General features: G+C 40.3%; 1 protein-coding gene across 1 annotated transcript in view; it reads left to right on the plus strand.

The window, feature by feature from the left end:
- Positions 1–830: 830 nt before the first annotated feature.
- slx9 (SLX9 ribosome biogenesis factor) overlaps positions 831–20,580 on the plus strand; it is a 30,446-nt gene continuing 10,696 nt past the window's right edge. The window contains exons 1-2 of the mRNA XM_073495422.1: positions 831–1,122; positions 1,395–1,515. Of these exons, the coding sequence (XP_073351523.1) occupies positions 925–1,122; positions 1,395–1,515 (319 nt within the window). The 5' untranslated portion in view covers positions 831–924. The remainder of the gene's footprint in view (positions 1,123–1,394; positions 1,516–20,580) is intronic.

Genomic DNA, 20,580 nt, shown 5'->3' on the forward strand with positions numbered 1-20,580 from the left:
GTTGGTGCCCATATAAATATTGGCTTGATGTTCTTGTATGACTCTAATCAGTCACCTTGTTCTCCTTAAAGATCTGCTTCATTCTCTTTATGCCGATTTAGGGTGGGCAAACACAGAAATCAGTCCGGTTGTTTACCAACCTTATCACTTAAACAAATGTATTTTGAGACATACCTATATAATATAGTAATTACTAAATATAATATAGTAATTAGTAATTGCTTTCCTGATTCATGGAGGCAGCAAGTGCAGCTTAATCTGGCGCTGATTTGTAACTTTTTTTAAGCAATTAAAAGCTTAACACATTTGACAGCGGAAACAGCATGCGGAACTTTAGTTCTAAGTTGTTTTCCACCGATCATCTAACCCGGAACACCAGTCACGCTTGTCATGTCAACAATGTCAAGTTACCCGGAGTAGAAATTGGTACTTCTGGTATTTTCTTTCAGACTAACACTTTTTAAAGCTATTAAGGTGTTCTGTATATATATATATGTATTTAAAGAAATACAACGTTCAGAACTGAATAAAACGAGAACACAGTAAAGTTAGAAATATATTACATACATATTACAAATAGATACAGTAAATGCCTAAAGTAAATCGCACGGTTAGCTAACGTTAGCCATGTAAGTTAGCCTACATATGATGCCATACACGTGGGTCCGAAAAAGAATGAGCAAAGAGAGATAATAAACAGCTAGAGGGTGACTTCTGTCTTGTGGATATGCATATTAAAACCACGTAAGAACCAAGTAAGAAATATGTCGTTTAATTTGAAAGCTAATCAGAATCACTTCCGGTAGTAGTGTAGTTGACTTGATAACATTACACGCTGTCGACACCGGGGAGCAGCAATACGACTGCTTGTGTATGTAATACATTAGATTTAGTTGAATATAAATTCCACTAATCTTTATTAACATGGTGGGAAAGATAAAACACGTCCGTCAGAAGATTCACCAGGAGGCAGTGAAGCTTGACAGGCCGAGCAGCCTCACACAGCCCCCCGACTCTGTGTTCCCTCAGAGTTTACTGAAGCCTCCTGTCTTGGGACTGCATACAATAAGTCCCCCACATCTGGAAAATGAGAAGCAGGACGCCTCGAATAATGTCAAACAGGTCTGTAAGAAGAACTTGTGGAATAAACAACGCTGACATGTGATGTTGAATGTACATTAGCCAATTGGGCAGGGTGATTCAAGGGTGCCATTCCGTTATTTTACTCTGTAAAAGTAGAGCTTTATTTTGAAGTCTCGCTTCTTTTTAGATGAGACTTAAGAAGGTGAATAAAATCTAAAACTGTAGTACCCGATAAGGATTAATTTTAGAATTGATATATGGTATACGTTTGTTTACGATTGCTTATTTACTTCCAATCTAAAACCTGTTAGGCTGTGGCAGAGAGCTCCTTCCCCAGCGGGATCTTTGCTGGCACTAAAATAACTCCAGAGGCCCTGGTACAAACACTGAAGTTTGAGGAACCTCCAGATGTACCCATACCTGCTCAGAAAGGTAAGACATGCTCTAGTCTGTGTAATAGTCCTCCCTCACCTTTTAATGACTGATGCTTAACGTACTTAAAGTTGTGCAAATGTGCTGACTGTTCCAGGGGGACAGAAAGATATAGACAGACACCGAATGGACTTTATGGTTAATCCCTATAGAAAACTGCATCATGGCTAGAGCAAGGTCACATCTGTCATACAAATAAATTTTATAAAAATAAAATTTATTTTCCGTTGAGAACAGCTTGTTTACTCACTTATGGACACAAATAGATATTTACTGAGTTTGTAATATTACCTAATTAATTTTGTAAATATTTAAATTCTGTGTTTGAATTTCTTCTCCAAAACTTGTAGTGCCCCTTTAATGCTGCTGGACTGTGGATTTCTTTGTGAAGGAGTCAGGTCAGATTTTTCACGACAGTCCAACGGATGTGACTTTATGCACATTCTCAAGTGCCTTGGGCCTCTCCCCGACCCGCTCACAGCAACAGTAGCTCACATTAGTGTAGAAATGGAGTCTGCTCACATAAACTAATGGCAGACTTCAGCACAACACACAAGTTCCACAGAGCCCCTTTAATATAAATGTTATATACAGTTTATATATTAACAGTACTGGTATGATCTAAGAGATCATGTCAAAATGTCACTTGGCAAAACAGTTTCTTATTTTCCTTTTCTGTTTTTAATTTTTCTGTAGGCAGATTTTATTCACAAAAGTCCAAGACCATTTCATTCAGTTAATAATGTAAATATGTAAATATTAATGTAAACCTTAATATTTTTTATAATGCACCAGGTTCGAGGGTTTACAGCACTCATTTTCTCAGAATCTTTTTCATATCCAAGTAAAATTGGTACTGTAACTGAAACTATATTGAATCAGGATATCAGGTGCGTTGTCAAGGTGGACTGGAAGTCTTTTTACCTTTCCTTTGTAATATTAAGCAATCCTGGCAGTCTCCTGCAAATAAATGAAGTTCATTTTGTCCAAAGGGGCAAAAAAAGGTCTTTAAAGGTTAGAGGCATTAAAGCAATTATCTCATCACTTCTTTATGCTGAAAGATTTTTATGCTTTATTTAATTTTGCAACACGAAATGGACACCACACCACGCAGACTACTGGGCTGCTGCAGAGTGCCAATGCATGCTACTGAAGGAAAGAGTACTGGATGGAAGGGCCTGAGCCTCTGCAAAGCCTGGCCTTGTTGACCACAGTGGTATGGTGCAGGGGCAGGTAACTGTAGTGCAGGTTGTGGCACATCTGCTCTACCTTCAGGTCATGAGCATTAGTGGCTAGTCTGCCCTCCAGACTCAACAGACACTTTTGCATCAGCTCCATCAAACACTGGCAGCGCTGATGTATGGGGCGAAGACCAGATGCCAGTTTTGTCAGGTCATTTTTTCCAGCATGAGGCTGATGTAGGGCTGGTCGAGGCACATCTGGGCCTGGGCCTCTGGTTGAGGATGTGCAGACAGTAGTTGGTCTGATGCAGCTTGGAATCACAGTTCCTGATCCGACCTGCAAGTTTCTGAGTGTCAACTGTCAGGTCTTTAATCTCGTCCATGGTCTTCTGCCTCTCCCAGCGCAGCCTCTCCTGGACCTTGCTCATCTTATTGATTTTTCTCTGAAACCGTTGGAGTTTTGACGCTGACGCTCATGGGCATTCTTCAGCCTAGCAAGGGTACACTGCATGTTCCACGAAGGAAGAAGAAGACGAAGAAGAGAAAAGTCTTCAACCAGGTTCTCAGCAGTCAGGTTTATATCCTTGCAGCGGGACAGCCACTTGTTACGCCTCTCATAGCTTGGCTTATATTGACAAATTGGAGCTGGACGCTTAATGTCACGAGTTATACCTTTGAAGGTGAGCTTGATGGCCTCACCCTTGTTTCGATAGTCTGCCAGCAACTGAGTGTGGATCAGTTCAGTTTATCCAACAAGATGCTGATCTGCTTCTGGAGCAATTCTGTGATCTCACTGGTAAACTGTAGCTCCTTCTTCAGCTCTGTGAGTACAGGGTCTTTTGCCCGTGTTCAGATTGTCTTTAAGCTCCACACACACCATTAGCTGTCTGTATAAACCCTCTCCTTAAGAAAGCTCTAAGCAGTGCCTTTCACTTGCTCCAGGGCAATGATTTCTTGGTCCACCTGCCCAATACCACTGGCTCACCTCCTTATGATGGGAGGTCAGCTGTGACATGGTGCGACAAGTGGGAGAGGGGATCCTCGAGAGATCTGGACCAGGGCGCAGACAAGCTCATCGTTGGGCCTCAGTACCTGGTCCTGTCAAGCTTAAGTCTAATTACCACCAAGCTGTCGTTGGGGGCAGATGTAGCAGGGTACATCTGGCGTCTGAACTGAAAGGGTCCTATCTTAGAGTGCAAGGTCGCCTAGGAGTATGAAAGGAATTTATGGCGTTAGCTTGACTCCTTCTATCGGATAATGTTAAGGGTCATCCACCCAAATGCAGAAATTGTGGTGGTATCAATGCATGCAGATAAATTAGGATTTATTTAGAGATGCACCGATACTATTTTTCCTTCTGATAGTAATTCCAATACCCAAACTTTGTGTATCTGCTGACACCAAGTTTCGACCTGATACCATTGCATTACAGTATATTGATATTATTAGAGTTCTACTTTCACCCTAATACAATGGAGGTGAGTGGAATTTAGTTTATTGTTCTCACAGCATGAAGGAAGTACTTTTCAAATATTTAACAAGAACATGTCTTTACAGAAAATGTGTCCTTGTTGCGCTGGTTAATCTACATAACACACTGTCAACAGTTTCTGTTAAACATACTTTGTAGCAAAGAAATAGTTCCTCTAAAAACTGTCATGTGTTTTTCTGTGAATTGTCCATCTCAATAAAGACACTGTTTTTAGAAATGGATGTGCCAATATAAAACATGAGAAAATATTTTTTAAATTTGGGTGAACTGACCCTGATTGACAGACTGTACATTTTTTCATTTTTTGGAAAGACAGCAAGAATTATTTTAAAACAGAAGAGAGTTACTTACCACATGTCCCGTGACCAGAATGAATCAAGTGAAGGAATGTTTAAGAAATCTGAGATAAATTGCCAGTCTCTGAAAAGTTGTGCTCAGTTCAAGCTGAGCAAACATCCAGAACCACTGTCACTGTGACATCAAACGGACTGTTTTACTGTTCTGTTCTTTCTGTTCTTCCATGTTTACATGAATGTTTTATATCATAAACATGCAATCATTTATATGATGATGAAGCTAGAGGTGGGCTTTTGGTGGAGTGGACCGCCTCCGCTATCAAACACTGTGAGAATTCATTGGTTTAACATTGGAACATCACCATCTTGCCGGCAGACAAAGGGAGATGCACTGTAGTGCTAAACACAGCGAACTACCACACCAAAGTCACTAATCTGCTTAGTGATACTAACACCTTTGAGACTCTGAGGCGAAATCCTACCAGTAGCTACAAAAAGGAGGTTATAGAACATCTGCATCTGAACTGGAAATGACAAAGCCATTGACAGGCCATTATATTACAGTCTGTACCCTGGGGAAGCCATCCCATGTATCTATGGACTCCCCAAGATACACAAGGAAGGAGCACCACTCAGACCCATCATCAGCAGCATTAACTCAGTTACTTATAACATATCCAAGCACTTAGCCAGTATCCTAGCTCCTTTGGTTGGTAACACTCAACACCACATCAAAAACTCACAGGAGTTCGCCAACAATGTGAGTGAAATAACACTGGACCCAGACGAAACAATGGTTTCCTATGATGTCATCTCAATTTTTACATGCATTCCCACTCAAGAAAGCTGTTAGGATGGTGAAGAAACGGCTGCTACAGGACAGCACTCTGTCCAGCACAACCGGCTTCACCCCAGACCACATTTGTGCCTTACTGGACCTCTGTCTGACGCCCACCTACTTCCAGTACAGTGAAGGTTTCTACAGACAGAAGCACGGCTGTGCCATGGGCTCACAGTGTCTCCAATAGTGACCAACCTCTACATGGAAGAAGTGGAGAGCAGAGCCTTGATTACCTTCACAGAAACTGCTCCTAGCCACTGGTTCAGGTATGTGGACAACACCTGGGTCAAAATCAGAGCAAGGGAAGTGGAAGCCTTCACAGAATATATAAATGCTGTGGACAATAACATCAAGTTCACACGGGAAGATGTCAGAGGAGACAGTCTGCCCTTCTTGGACTGTGCAGTACACATTGAAGAAGAAAGAAGCTTCAACATTGAGGTGTACAGAAAATCTACACACAGATCAATACTTGCTGTTTGACTCTCATCACCCACTGGAGCACAAGCTGGGGGTCATCAGAGCCTCAAACCATCAGGCTGAGATCATGTCCACTAAGTCATAGGGGAAGGAGAAGGAACAGAAGCACATCAGGGGAGCACTTAAAACCTGTGGTTACCCAAACTGGACCTTTGTCAAAACCAAAAGATCCAGAGCAGACAGAGAGGAGGAGACGAGAAAACGTAACAACATGGTCATTCCTTATGTCGCAGGAACATCTGAGAAACTCGGAGGACCTTCAATAAACATCATATCCCAGTTCACTTCAAACCTACCAACACACTGAGGCAGAAACTTCTCCATCCTAAGGACAAAACACCCAGGCATAAACAGAGTAATGTAGTTTATGCTGTTCAATGCAGCCAGGACTGCACAGATTTGTACATTGGGGAGACAAAACAACCTCTCCATAAATGGCACAACACAGGAGGGCCAACTCCTCAGGTCAAGACTCTGCTGTCCACTTACATCTGAAGGAGGAAAATCATTCCTTTGAGGACAACAATGTAAACATCTTGGCCACAGAGGACAGATGGTTTGAAAGAGGAATAAAGGAATCCATCTATGTCAAACTGGAACGGCGGTCTTTGAACAGAGGAGGTGGCCTAAGACATTACTTATCACCCACCTACAATGCTGTACTGAGTTCTCTCCCGAGACAGCTTAAAAACCATTCACACCTGGGCTCACCTGGCACTAGCAACCCACATGAAGGCCGGTTGGGTCAACGACCCACAAGTGGCCCTGCCGACTCTGTAAGGACACTCCCACACAGAGTTTAAAAGCCTGCGGCTCCCCTCCAATTAGTTAGAACTGAAGAAGCCTCCTGGATGAGAGGTGAAACGGCTTCAAGAAACTGAAACACGTACAGTTGCCTACGATACAGCACCTAGATTTACCATGACCTGGATGACTGAGAACCTTCATCAACATTGGAACTAATATTCCAAAAACGCAATACATGTTTTGATACTTGGCTTTGAGAAATATAATCATGTTTAATGAAGCCGACCAACATTGATATTTGGAGCTGATGCAGATGCCAATTATAGGGAGTAAAAAAATTCTGAAATCAATATAACAGCCGAGATACATGCTTTTTTTGCAATGATTCCTCAAATGTGGCAATCAAACACTTGTGACATAGACATGTAACAGAGGCTGGATATTTTACAGTTTCACAATAAACTTTGTCTAAAATAACATCAGTGAACTGAAACGGTAAACTTTACAGCAGATTTAATAATTATAAATTACTCCAAACATATTTTTCTGTATTATATTCTCTCTAAAAAAACAAAAAACTAATTTGTTCTCAAAATCTGAGGCCTTGTACACATGGACAAGGGTATTTTTATATATGAGGGTATAAAACAAAAACAATAAAAAGAAAACTGTCCAAACGATTGTTTTAGTACGGTTTCAGAAATAATCTCCATCATACAGCACACCTGAAAACACATGGCTAGTCACGTACACTGGGTTTTGTAAACAGGATGGTCTGGTTGGTTCCCTAGCTAAAGAAAATACTGTGAATGAGGCAGTAAAACGTGACCGCTCTTGACAAAACTTTGTGGATAACTTAATAATAAACATTGTCAGCAGTTTATTTTGTCTCTCTTTTCCATCTGTCTTTCTAAATATAATTTTAAACAATATAACATCTATTAATTCAACATACAAACTCAAATACAAACAACACATACTCCAAGTATTTGCCAATGATGCTACAAACACTGATGAACATGCGTGTCTGTGTCATAATTTCCAAAAAACTCCCGTCCAGACATGAACACTAAAAACAGAGTTTCTGAATATCTTCACCCTGGAATGAGTCTTCCTAAAGCTCATTTTTCAGTGCCTTAAGACATTGTTTACATGTGTACCAATGGCCAAAATGCAGAGAAAAAGCTTGGTATTGAGAAATAAATACTTGTGTATGTGTGGATGTGTATATGTATGTTTTGTCGATTGTAATTGACTGTATATTCTTTGCAATGTTATGATTTTTTTGGTGTTCTCACAGGAATTGATGCAGTATGTGTGTTGATCAAATGTGGGCACACTGCATAATGAGCATGTGCTTACATTACAATGAATAAGTAGAGTGTAACTGGGATACAATCAAGTATTGTCTTGTAGCATTGCATTCTCTGTCCACTAGATGGTGTGTCAGACTTATAGTTGTTCTCCTCATGCTACAGCAGCTCCACAGTAGAGCACAGTCAAGGTTTTTTGGGGATTTCTGTGGCACTAATTAAGGCTGCTGGAACATCTTCTTCTGCTTTGGACCAGCAGCTTAAAATGGCTGGCACAGAAATGTGAGACACAAACTGATAATCAAAGGGATGGAGGGCAGTGGTAGCATCTCTGTGGCCGATGTGTCTGAAGAAGGGCATGATGGATATGGGCATAGTTGCAAAGCACGCTGTGCTGCACAAAGCCTCACCAGACAACGGCCCGCTGCTATTTATAGAGCAGGCGTGGTATAAATTTAGCTCATGCTTGAAATCAAGATTTAGCTGCATCAGTGTTTCCCTGCTTCTACTGAAAGACACTGAGGCTGGTGCTGTCTCAGATAAGTACACTTGTTTAATCATTTATCTCCTTAAAGCACTAATAGATCAATTGGATTTTCTTGGTCACTGTCTTGTAACAAACTCAAGATAATATCAGTGCTGTTTCTCAAAGTGTGTTGTAGTGTTTTTGAATGTGTTTTTCTTTCTTTTCAGACAGCAATTGATTTCTATTTTTCAATTACGTACGGAAATCAAGTTGGTCTTGAAGCATGTTTGAGGAAAGTAATCCATCTCACTGGACATCATTTCTGTAGGGCTGCAAATCACAGTCATTTCCATCATCAGTTTATTTGCAGATTATTGTTCAAAATCTTGCTTGTTTTGTACATGAAACGTAAGACGATGATGAAAAAGCACCAAGCAAACAGGAGTCCTATATGCCCGCTCCTATTGCACGCTGACTGAAGGCGGGCTTGTGGATGCATTTTAGCATTCACAAGCATCCAAACATTTCCAATTACTCCAAAAGTCCAAATATATTGATAATACAAGATTCCAAAATTAAGAACTGAAAAAGTCAGAAATTGATAAATCAACCAATATCTTATATACACAAAATATGGTATACAGAAACACATTTTTTTTTGCAAATGATCTGTCAAATGTGGTTATCAAACACTCATTACAAAGATATGTAACAGAGGCAGGATAACAGTTTAACAATAACTTTATTGTTCAAAATGACATCAGTGCTCTGAAACAGCAAACTTTACTGGGAACACATTCTCTGCATTTTATTTTGTAAAAACCAAAGTTTTAGTATTCACACATATCAGACAAAATGTACACAGATACCTAGCCCTGCCCAGGCTGACAAGACACTACAAAAAAAACCTTCAAAGAAGAACTTTAAAACAAGATATTTGGAACAGCCTCACATACGAGTGATTTAAGAGAATTTTTGGCATTTGGCAACTTTCTCATATTTTGAATTTAAATTTGTGTAGGAACAAAAAATCACAAGTGGTGCATATGTGTCGAACAAATCATGTACAGAAAGTCGGTCTGACTCTACAGGAGGATTTGACCTGAAATCATAATTAAACTGAATGAATTTGGACTTTTACTATGAAAACAAAATTAACATAACAACTAGAATAGACTTCATGCACAAGTAATATTCTCTTCACCATATATTATCATATTATTTTATTGTAATTTCTTTTTTTTTTTTTTTTTACAATTTGTATTAGTATATTTCAGCACATAAACATGAAGAGAATTTGCTCACTCAAACAGCTGCCTCAGGGTCTTTCTCGTTCTCTACTGACTTTCCTAAAATTACCAACAAATGGAGTGGAACAGGTCCCCTTATTTGGCAATTTCAGGGCCGTGGATTATGCTAATGATCAAGTCTTATGTTTGCACACCTCCCCATGAACAGGTAGCATAACTGAGGATGAAATGAGCTATATACAAGCGTGTGCAGTTAAGAGAGTTTAGTAAATCCGACTCATGCAAGCAAAGCTGACAGAAAAACATCAGAGAGATTTAGATTTAGACTTATACAAATATGTTCTTGCATGAGGCCCACTGTTTTTCAATGTGGAATAATCACCATGAGAGTAGGATTAAAGTCTCCAGGGTTAGGGTTCAGTTTCTCAGAGACAGCCAGTATAATACTTATCAAAACTATACTTATAGAGTGAAGTCCATTTTCTCAGAGATCATATTTTTAATAAAGGCCTGTTTGTATTGTCCTTAGCCTTTAGTGTAAAGTCCTGACTGTGGCGGTTGCTCAGAGATCCCCCACGGCCAAAGTGGCAAAGTGCTCTGTCCGCAGTCTAATTAGAGGTATCATATCACTATCAGACCCTGGAGGGAAGACCCTGGATCCTCTTTATTTTCAGGTCATCTCCCTACAGACCGCCCGCCTGCCCACTTCCCTCCTCTCCTCTTCCTCGTCTTCTGCCCTTCACATCTACACACTACCCTCCCATCTCTCAACCATCTCCTGCATGTTCATCAGTTGTTAGACTGAACACTGAAGAATCACCATCATTTCAACTATATTATATAATGTTAATCTGTCAATAATCCTATGTTGTTTCTATGTTTTGGGGTTTTTCTTTTTTTTTTTTTACCCGTCTCTGTTATTTTTCTCCTGTTTGGTTTTAGGCTGATGGGCAAATTTGCCTGTGCTGAGCTGTCATGTTTACTTGCATCTTTATAATGCGACTGCATGCATCAGAGCATCAGAGCATGCAATGGAAGTAATAGTTATCTGCGTGTGAAAGTCAGTGATGCTGTGAAGATGAAAATGGTTTCTGGGTGAGAAACCAGATAGTTCTTCAAGGGGTCCTTTGGTCAGGGTGGTGGATCTGTCACACCAACCACATACAGCCTGGAGTGGTTATTAAAAATGTCTTTTGATATAATTTTGAAAGTGACTATCAAAATTGTATGCGTATGAAATGCACACGACAACAAACCTGTAACCTGTAAAATAATGGTAATACAGTTTTCCAGCAGCTTGGGCACTAAAAAATCCTGTAAAATAACAGAAATCTTATAAAAATACTGTGATTTTCCATGATTAAATAGTATTTTTTATCTGCAATTTTACATCAGATCTTATTTATTTATTTATTTTTTTTATGTGTACAAGCAATCAAATTACACTGCTAAAATACAAAAAAATCAGGCTTAAAGTTCCAGAAGAGTGCTGTTATTAGTTGGGTTTTTTATATACTGTTACTAAAAAATGTAATAGAATGATACACTACCCATGTAACACCCATCTCACTAATGGTAAAGGCTACAAACCAGCACAAAATGACAAATACCAATATCAGCCAGGATTTTCTGAACACACATTACAAACACTAACTAAAAGTAACATTGGGATTTTAGTTCATAAAACAGTAAACTTTACAAACAACTCAGCACAATGCATGATGGGAAAAGTAGGCCAGAGAGCAATAGAGTAGAAGGTGGAGTCAAACTGTGTCTTCACTGGAAAGTAGTTTGTGAAATACATAGATAAAAGCACATTCATTCAATATTTTTGCTGTTTTTTTTTTTATTTCTGTCAATTAACAAAGAAATCCATGTAAAATTACAGAACCAATACCTCTACTCACTAATTCTATCTATTGTTATATTTAGTAATTACAATCTTAAACTTGAATATAACAAATTAAATATTTGTGAAATTATGATACATTTGTATTTTTATGTAGAAAAACTGTTATAGTTAAAGCACACTTACATATTTCTCTTGTTTTTTTTATATTAGACATGTCAAATCAGTCTTTTTGTAATTTTTATATTTTAGTGTCTCTCAAAAATTAAAAAAACCTTTAAAAATGTGTAAAATGAACAGAAAGTCTTCTGTAAAATCCAAGATTTTTTTTTTTCAGTCCAGAATCCTCCAGGGAAAGAGATTAGTTATCTGAACATGGTGAAACAGAAAACCTTTCTAAAGTAAAATGCTTTACATTTGTTTCACCAACAGTCATATTTCTATAGGAAATAATCTTCCTCTATCCTCTAATTCTATGCCATCTTATTATTTATCATAAAGCATGAATATGGAATTAATTTTAACTGTTTGTACCATCTCAACAACCCAAGATTTCCCGATAAACATAAGATCTGTTCAGATGTGACCTTCATGGCCTTCATAACCTGTGATATTTCTTTGTCAAAGAAATGGGTCCTTACTGTGAGATCCAAGGTGATGGATTACTCTTCAATTATTGGATGTGTCAGAGCTTAAGTATAACAGCATCAAAAGTATTTTTTTGATACAGTTGAGTTATGTTAAACAGACAATAGAATGTGTATTTTCTTGCATAGCCAGACCTCTCTTACCTGACCAGTTTTCAGTTTATCTAGTCTCGAATATATAACGCCACACCATCACCTTGTCCACGATGGGGACAGGACACTGAAGGCAGCCAGGCAGGCAGGAACAGAAACCATTCTGTTAATGCTACGTTACTTAATACTGTACTTACTAATGTGTAGCTCTCTCTTCCAAATAATCCAGCCACGTAACTACCCATTCATTCATGAAATGAAATTGCGCACTTTAGGATCCTCCTTACCCTGGGAACATGCACGAACAATAATGGTTTGTAAGAGTGGCATTTAACAAGCAATCCAAAAAGTAATCCTGGCCAGTTCAGCCACAGAACAGCTCATCGTCCATTGTAAACAGAACAGATTCAACCATGTAATCCACTAAATCACATGTTTCCAGGTCGTCTGTCTTGATATCAAACAGACAGCTACTGCTAGCTTTTCAACTCAAATTAAAGACTGTGTCCTGCACATCTCTAAAGTTGCTCTATTTTACTAACGTTACAAAGCCTGAGTTTCACTGTAACTTTTCACAGAGAGGGTGGGAGAGAGAGAGGGCGCTTATGTTCAATTCAACAGTGCTAAAAAAAAATAATAGCAAAGATTGTTCAATTTCAACAGCGTTACATTTAAAAAAATAAATATCACATCAAAATTAATATTGGACGATTAATCAGCTATCAGCTTTTTCCTTCTCCCAACTATCGTTATTATATCAGCCTTTAAAAATCCACTATTGGTTGACCTCTAGTTACACTTTCAGAAACAAATTCCTGGTCACATGCAGCAGCTCACTGAACCCTGTCATACACTTTGTGTGTATGGAACGGACGCAATAAAGACTTATAGTTTCTATCAGAATCTCGCTGAACCACCACAATACGAGCACAGTTTCACATTTTCAGTACAAAAATAATCCTAGCTGTCCATTCATCCTAATTCATCCTCTCTTTTCTTTGTCTTCCTTTGTTTTTTTTTCCTCCTGTAAATCGGCACAAACAACTTGGACTGTTTGGACTGCGTCATTCCCGCGTCACGTCTCACATCTGTGATCTTGTAATGTGTGTCCCCTGTTGCTGATCAGTCATGTAGTGTGTAAACAAAAAATAATACAAGACTCCCGATTACAAGACAGAAAGTTGTGGAGTGTGAACAGCACAGCGATTTGACGACTTTGATAGTCATGTAGCATTGCCAAGACATTGGGGCATTTAAAACCTATACTTTCTATTTAGGCTGCCACTCAAACTGTCTTCTGTCTTCTCACCTCTCTAACCTCTTCTTTATTTCTCACGCTTCTATCTACCAACCTTTTTATCTTTGAAGTCTCAATACTCCAAAACACCCTCTGTGCCCACCTCCACCTTTCACAGCCAAGCTATCAGCCCAGCTCAGAAGGTGCAGGAAGATGAGGAGTCTGTCCAGGATGTACAGTCTGGGTGGATGTGGGCTGGGGAGGTGAGGGGGTAGTCTCTAGCCAGCCATAATCACAGCTATCCATTTCATCCAACAGCGGGAAGATGATGCCCCCAATGGGATTGGAGTGGTGGTAAAGCCCCCCCCCCCCCAAAAAAAAAAAAAAAACCACAAAGAGACACCCCCACCCACTCATGGGAGATTAGATTTCTCCGCCTCTACCCGCATTTGTAGTCAGCAGCAGATGCCTATCTTTGCCTGTTCTCTTACTGCAAACAGCAGCAGAAACACTTCTGTTGTTTAGCTGTGGTGGCAGATAAAGGCCTGCCAGGATCTCTGGAGTGTGTAGACTGAGAGATAATGTGCCTGTCTGAACAGCATCCACTGACACACCAGCAGATGGAATATGTACACAGAACACTTCACACACTAAATACAGCTCCCAGTGTTGGGATTTTGATTAAATATTTGCCCAAATATTGTTTCAACCTTGGAAGGTGAAGCTCATTAAAGTAAAAGTAAGTTCTTAACAAACCTGGGTGTTTCATTCTTGCTTTTTTTTTTTACACTTAGTTTTTGTCCAGTCATTCTTAATGATTAGGTTTCACTCACCAACTTCATCTTTTAAAGCTGAGGACATGATGAGTCTGATAGGATACAAAGTTTGTCTCCAAGTAGTATGGTTCCAGAGATGGTAATGTCGGTTGGCCAGTTTGTTCAAGATTGTAATATCTCAACAAATATTGGATGGATTGCCATGACCTTTAGTACAGACATTCATAGTCCCCAGAGGGTAAGGCCTACTGACTAGGGGTGTCAGCAATACCCACCATGCAGCAGACTGGTGCACATCTGATCTGATTTGAACTGAACTAATAACATAGTTAGAGATTCTTTATTGATTTGCTTGGGAAGATGGTTTGCTTAGGACAGATTTAACAAACTGAATTTCTGTCTTTTGTTCTTTATTGTTCAGTCACTGAAGGCTGTTTTTTTTTGTCTAAATCTGGAATATTTATTTTTGGTGAATATTATTTGAACTTGTCTTACCCTAACCTGCAGAAGGCCACCAGAATAAAGTCAAGCTGTTGTTGTAAAATACCTCTGAAAATTTCAGATTTTATATTGAATCAAATTTAAAAATCAAAAGTCACGCTGAGTCCTGGATTTGGAGAACACCCTTTCTATGGACTAACGTGACCCTTTGACATTTCATCTAATGCCATCATCAGACCAACTTTGGTTTATGACTAAATATCTGTTGAACTAATAACCTTCCCATCATCTTCAGCCATACTTTCTGTTTTGTGCTAATTTAGCTAATTAGCAAATGTTAGCATGCCAATTCACTAAACTAATATGGTTAACATTGTAAACAGTAAACCTGCTAAACATCACCATGTTCACATTGTCATCATGGACATGTTAGCATGCTGATGTTAGTATTTAGTAGGGTTGGGCGGTATCCAAATTTTCATACCGTGATACCTTCTCCACATTTTACCGGGGTATACGGTAATATACCCCCCCCCCCCCCCCCCCCCCGCAACTCGAAAATCATTTGTTGTTGGTAACTCAATATTATAAAAGCTATGACTTAATATATGTATTCAAAAAACATTATGCTTTCAAAATTAAATAAGTGTTCAATACAAAAACCTCAAAACAGCAGGCACCACACTGTTGTGTTTTTACCTTCCTTTTTTTCACCTCAGAATGTTTTTTTTTTTTTTTAAAATAGCCGATCCTATTCGAATTTATAATCTTCCAATTTAGAGCTACAATTTTAAATAAACGAACTCAAATAACATAGGCCTACACTTTGATTAAATAAGCTTTAATTTATTTCCCCAAACCGCAAGGAGCGAATAAAAGAGCGATGTGGCTCCGGAGCTGCGGTTGCCATAAAAATGCCGGCTTGCGCTTATATGTTCAGAAACAGAATAACAAGCATTATATAGGGCTAAGAATATTGAAAAATAACAACAATCCATGTATAACATTAACAACTTTTATTAACAAATATTTAAAAAGTGCAAATGCAGCAGTGAATAAAATATCAAATAGTATAACGGGCTTAAATCCACTTACAGTGCAGTAAGACACAACACGGACCTATCATCCAGCAGCCTACTTATTGGCCGATCAAATAATAAAAAAGTAACAATAATAACACAGGCAGAATGAAAATTTACAAGGTATCCTGACACTGCAATGGGTGCAGTGTTTGGTTTAGCCTATTTTTAGAACCTATGAAAAAACAAATCAAAAAAATAAATTAAAAGCACAGCTCTGCTCTAGGCTACGTATTAAATAAAAACAGAACAATAAATAACAAGGCATAACCGAAAATGGGAACAATCCTGAGAATGGGAAATGCTGCTTTTTGGTTTATTTTAGTAGTGTACCTTCAGTTTGAAAAGTTAAAAGTCCACTGTTGTCGCAGAACACGCTAGCCTACTCCCTGAAAATGGAAAAAACTAACTATAGCAGCATCCTATGCTCCGAGTCCACATCAAGGTTTTTCGCCAGAAAAACCAACATGTTAACTTTCTCCGGCTTCAGCTGGGCACGCAGCGGATTTACTACATGACCCGCGGTGCTGAAAACACGCTCTGACGGAGAGCTTGTCGCACAAATACACAAGTATTTACGGGCTACCCTCGACATCAGAGGGAACCGCTTCGCTCCGTCACTTTTCCACCAAAGAAGCGGGTTTTCATCTCCCTGGGTAACTGGTTCGCGACAATAAGCAATTGTTTCTGCTCCTGCTCGCTCCTCTGGGGTGCCGACTGGACCTGCCGACGCAACAGCTTTTCTCTGAAGGAGGCTACCCAGTGTCATCTTTTTTTTTGGTGGTCTGGGTTGCACTTCCCGCTCCTCCACTCTGCTGGACACTGGGTCTGCTGCTGCCTGGCCCTCCAGTGCCACCATCTCTGCCTCTAACGCGGCTCTTGTTTCAGCCAACGCGGAGTCGTCATCCTCACATCCCCCGCGGTATCGAGGGTCAAGAAAGGTGCATTTGCGCATCAATTTGCGCACTGAATCGCTCTCATACTTTGCCTCCAGCTTGGCAAGAATACCAGTTTTTATTGACTTTGTCAACTGCACATCCTCGTCTGACACAGCCAACACATCATCCTTGCAGAGCTGGAGCATGGGCAGGATAGAGGAGCTGGTCACATAGGTTTCTCCTGACAAAACATCAGTGAAGTGACTGACTGGTTTGAGTGCGTTATGAACAGCCTGCAAAACATCCGTGTCCTGCCAGGTGAGTGATAGGTTGCTCCTTCTGTCGTCGGACAGTACGTGTCTGATTGCCTGGGCCTGTTCGAGGATGCGCTCTACCATCGCTAGTTTAGAGCCCCAGCGAGTTGCGCAGTCCTGCCAATGAAAATAAAAATATAGAATAGATTATATAATTTTCTGTGTTATTCTATTCTCCACCACGATAATCACAATGCTAATAAAATGTGTTTATTTGTCTGTATCAGAGCATGTGAGCGGAGCGCAGCGGAGCGGACGAATTTTGGAAGGAGCGCAGAGCGGGACTTTTTTTTTCTAGGATGATTCGGATGGAGCGCTCCACTTTCGCTCCGTTACCGCTCACATCACGGTCCCGATGCTTGGCCAAACATACCCCGCTCACATGCTCTGGTCTGTATAGACCTATGAAACTGAATGCTTACCGTTATGAGACTATGCTCTGGGAGTCCCAATTCCAATTGCTTTTTATGCAATTCACGCTTCTGTGCCAGCTGTGTGAGAAGGCCCCGACGATATTACGGCATAGTCCGAGAGCGCGCTCTGTTTTTTGCCTTTGGTCCTGTACTGCATTTGTCACAGCCAAGTTCAGATTGTGACCGAAACAGTTGAGCCAGGGCCACTGCAGGGACCTGATTGCAGCAGCAATGTTGGCTGCGTTGTCTGTGGTGATAGCTGCAAGTTTTTTTTCATCCAGTTGCCAGTCATTAATCGCTTCCCTGAGCGCAACAGCAAGGTTGTCCGCTGTGTGGCTCTCTGGAAAATATGTGGTCTGCAGGCACTTTGATTCAAGTTTCCACTCTGGTGTTATGGTGTGGACTGTCACGGACATATATGGTGTCATGTTCACTGACGACCACATATCTGTTGTTAGTGAATAACTGTCAGTCCCCGACAGCAGCGCTTGAACGTCGTATCGGACTTTATTATATAGGTTTGGAATTGCTGTTTTTGAAAAATATTTCCGACCAGGCAACTCGTACTGCACATTTAGGGTTTTAATCATGTCCTTAAATGACTGTTTTTCCACTGTGTGGAAAGACACCGCCTCTTTTGCCAAGTACCTGGCCACCGCATCTGTGCAAGTTTTCCACCGAAGGCTGTCCCTTTTGTATTTTGATGATTTCTGGAAGGCCCCCATTATTGTTGGTTGCCGGAGAGTGGTTGTGGGCCTTGCTGTTGCTTCATCTTCAGCTGGAGGGGTTGACACCGTTGCACTGGTTGAGCTCGGCGCCAAATTCAGTCTTGAAGCTGTTAGTGGATGATTAATCCTGAGATGCGCTCTGAGATTTGAGGTGTTTCCATCTCTTGCAGTTACTGTCTTCTTGCACAGTTTGCACACAGCCTCGTCAACATTCGCAGGTTCCCCTCTATCGTTTGGCCCGAAACCGAAATACTGCCAAATTGGAGAAACTGTATTCTTTTTGGGGACTAACTCGCTTGATGTTCCGCTCGCCATCTTGTCTTCTTTCTCCCTTCTGCACTGTCACGTGACCATGTCTTCTCTCAATCAACAGTTAATTATTACAGTTGTTGTTATGGTAACTGTTATTACAGTTGCACATTGTAATTAGCTACTAATAAATTGAAAACACAACCACACATAGCCTTCATGGGTGCTGCTGGACAAAAAAAAAAAAAATCTGCTGCGCATTTTTTTTATTGACGTTTTTTTTTTTATTGACGGTAATGAAAATGATACCGTTGCTATTTTTGGATACCGTGGTATACCTTATTACCTTATTACCGCCCAACCCTAGTATTTAGTTTAAAGCACCACTGAGCTTAAGTACAGTTTCACAAAGCTGCTAGCATGGCTGTAGACTCATAGTCAGGCTACTTCCATTTACTCTTACACTCTAGACTTGTTTTGTCCCAAACAATCATTAGTGAGTGATGTATCCATCATGCTGTATGTATCCAACATACATTGTCCTGCTGGCCCAAATGCTGACAGGGCACCAAATTGTGTTAGTATTTTGTAAAAGTACCAATAGTCATTCCTACAATATTACTGCAATATTGATATCAAAGTAGGGCCTATTTGGTCAAAAATCAAAAGAAGATTTCAAAATATCAAGGTGTATATATACTGTATATGGCAATATGGCCTATAAATATTTTGATATTATTTTAAGGCCATACTTCCCAGCCCTAATTCAAACTATATATTTTTGAGGTGCTCTGAAATATTTACATCTTTAGTAGGAGCCAATTGACTACATTTTTGTATACTTTGGACAGTTTGTATGGAAGTGGGACACGACCAAAAGTGGCAAAAGTGGTGGAGCCAAATCAACTTATCTCAATTGTAACTCAACAAAATCTGAAGATTTAATTATAATGGTTATATCTTATTAACAATGTGATGCATTATGGAGCCATTATGGGCACTACTGTACATCCAATATGTAAATCGTACATTAGCACCCCAGATACCTCTTAGAGTTCAAGATCAGCTGATTATCTGGAGCCTTTTAGACAAAAAAAGAGTCAATTTCTTGCTTACTACAGACTGAAATCTGTAGAACAGAGATTATAATAGACAGTATTTTAGCTATTGCTGCAGTCCTCATGGCTGAAGTTGGGTTGATAATAATAATAATATATATAAATTTAATTTATATAGCGCCTTTCAGGGTACCCAAGGACGCTTAACAAAGTGGAACATACAAAATAAAGAATAAATGGATAAACGAAAATACATATAAGATAAAGAACTAGAAAAGTTGATTGTTGGGGCTGGACCTAGAGCTGATAGGCCTTATTAAAGAGATAGGTTTTTAAGTCTTTTTTGAAGTTCTCCAGAGAAGTCTGTTTGCGGATTTCAGCTGGGAGAGTGTTCCAGAGAGTGGGGGCTGTCACACAGAAGGCTCTGTCGCGAGGGTTTGCAGTTTGGTGTGAGGGATGGAGAGCTGGTGTGTGCCTGATGAGCGCAGCTTCCGAGACTGGGTATAGGGGTGGAGGAGGTCAGACAGGTGTTGGGGGGTGAGGGAATGGAGAGATTTATAGGTCAGGAGGAGAATTTTGTAAGTGATGCATGATTTGACTGGGAGCCAGTGAAGGCAGATGAGAGTGGGGGTGATGTGTTGCCAGGGCTTGGTGCGGGTGAGGACCCTGGCAGCAGAGTTCTGTACATACTGGAGCCTGTCCAGGGTTTTGGAAGGGAGCCCAGACAGGACTCCATTACAGTAGTCCAGGCGGGAGGTGATGAAGGCTAGGATGAGGGTCTCTGCCACAGGTTCGGAGAGGGAGGGCTGGAGTCTGGAGATGTTTTTAAGGTGATAAAAAGCTGATTCGGTGATGGATTTTATGTGTGCTTGAAAGGATAGCGTGGAATCGAGGATGACACCCAGGTTGCAGACTTCCGTGGATGGGGAGATAGAGCAGCTGTCCACGTCCAGGAGAAGATCTCCAACCTTCTGGAGCAGCGCGTTGGAGGCCACAACCATGAGCTCTGTTTTATTGGTGTTTAGTTTGAGTTAATTTGATGTCATCCAGAGTTTTATATTGTGCAGGCAGTTGACAAGTGACTGTGGGGGTAGCTGGGTGGATGGTTTGGTGCAGAGATATAATTGAGTGTCATCAGCATAGGAGTGGTAGTTGAGACCATGTTTGCGAATTATCTGACCAAGGGGGAGCATGTAGATGGTGAAGAGGAGGGGTCCAAGCACAGAGCCTTGAGGCA

The sequence above is a fragment of the Pagrus major genome, chromosome 24 (assembly GCF_040436345.1).
Source record: "Pagrus major chromosome 24, Pma_NU_1.0".
NCBI lineage: Eukaryota > Metazoa > Chordata > Actinopteri > Spariformes > Sparidae > Pagrus > Pagrus major.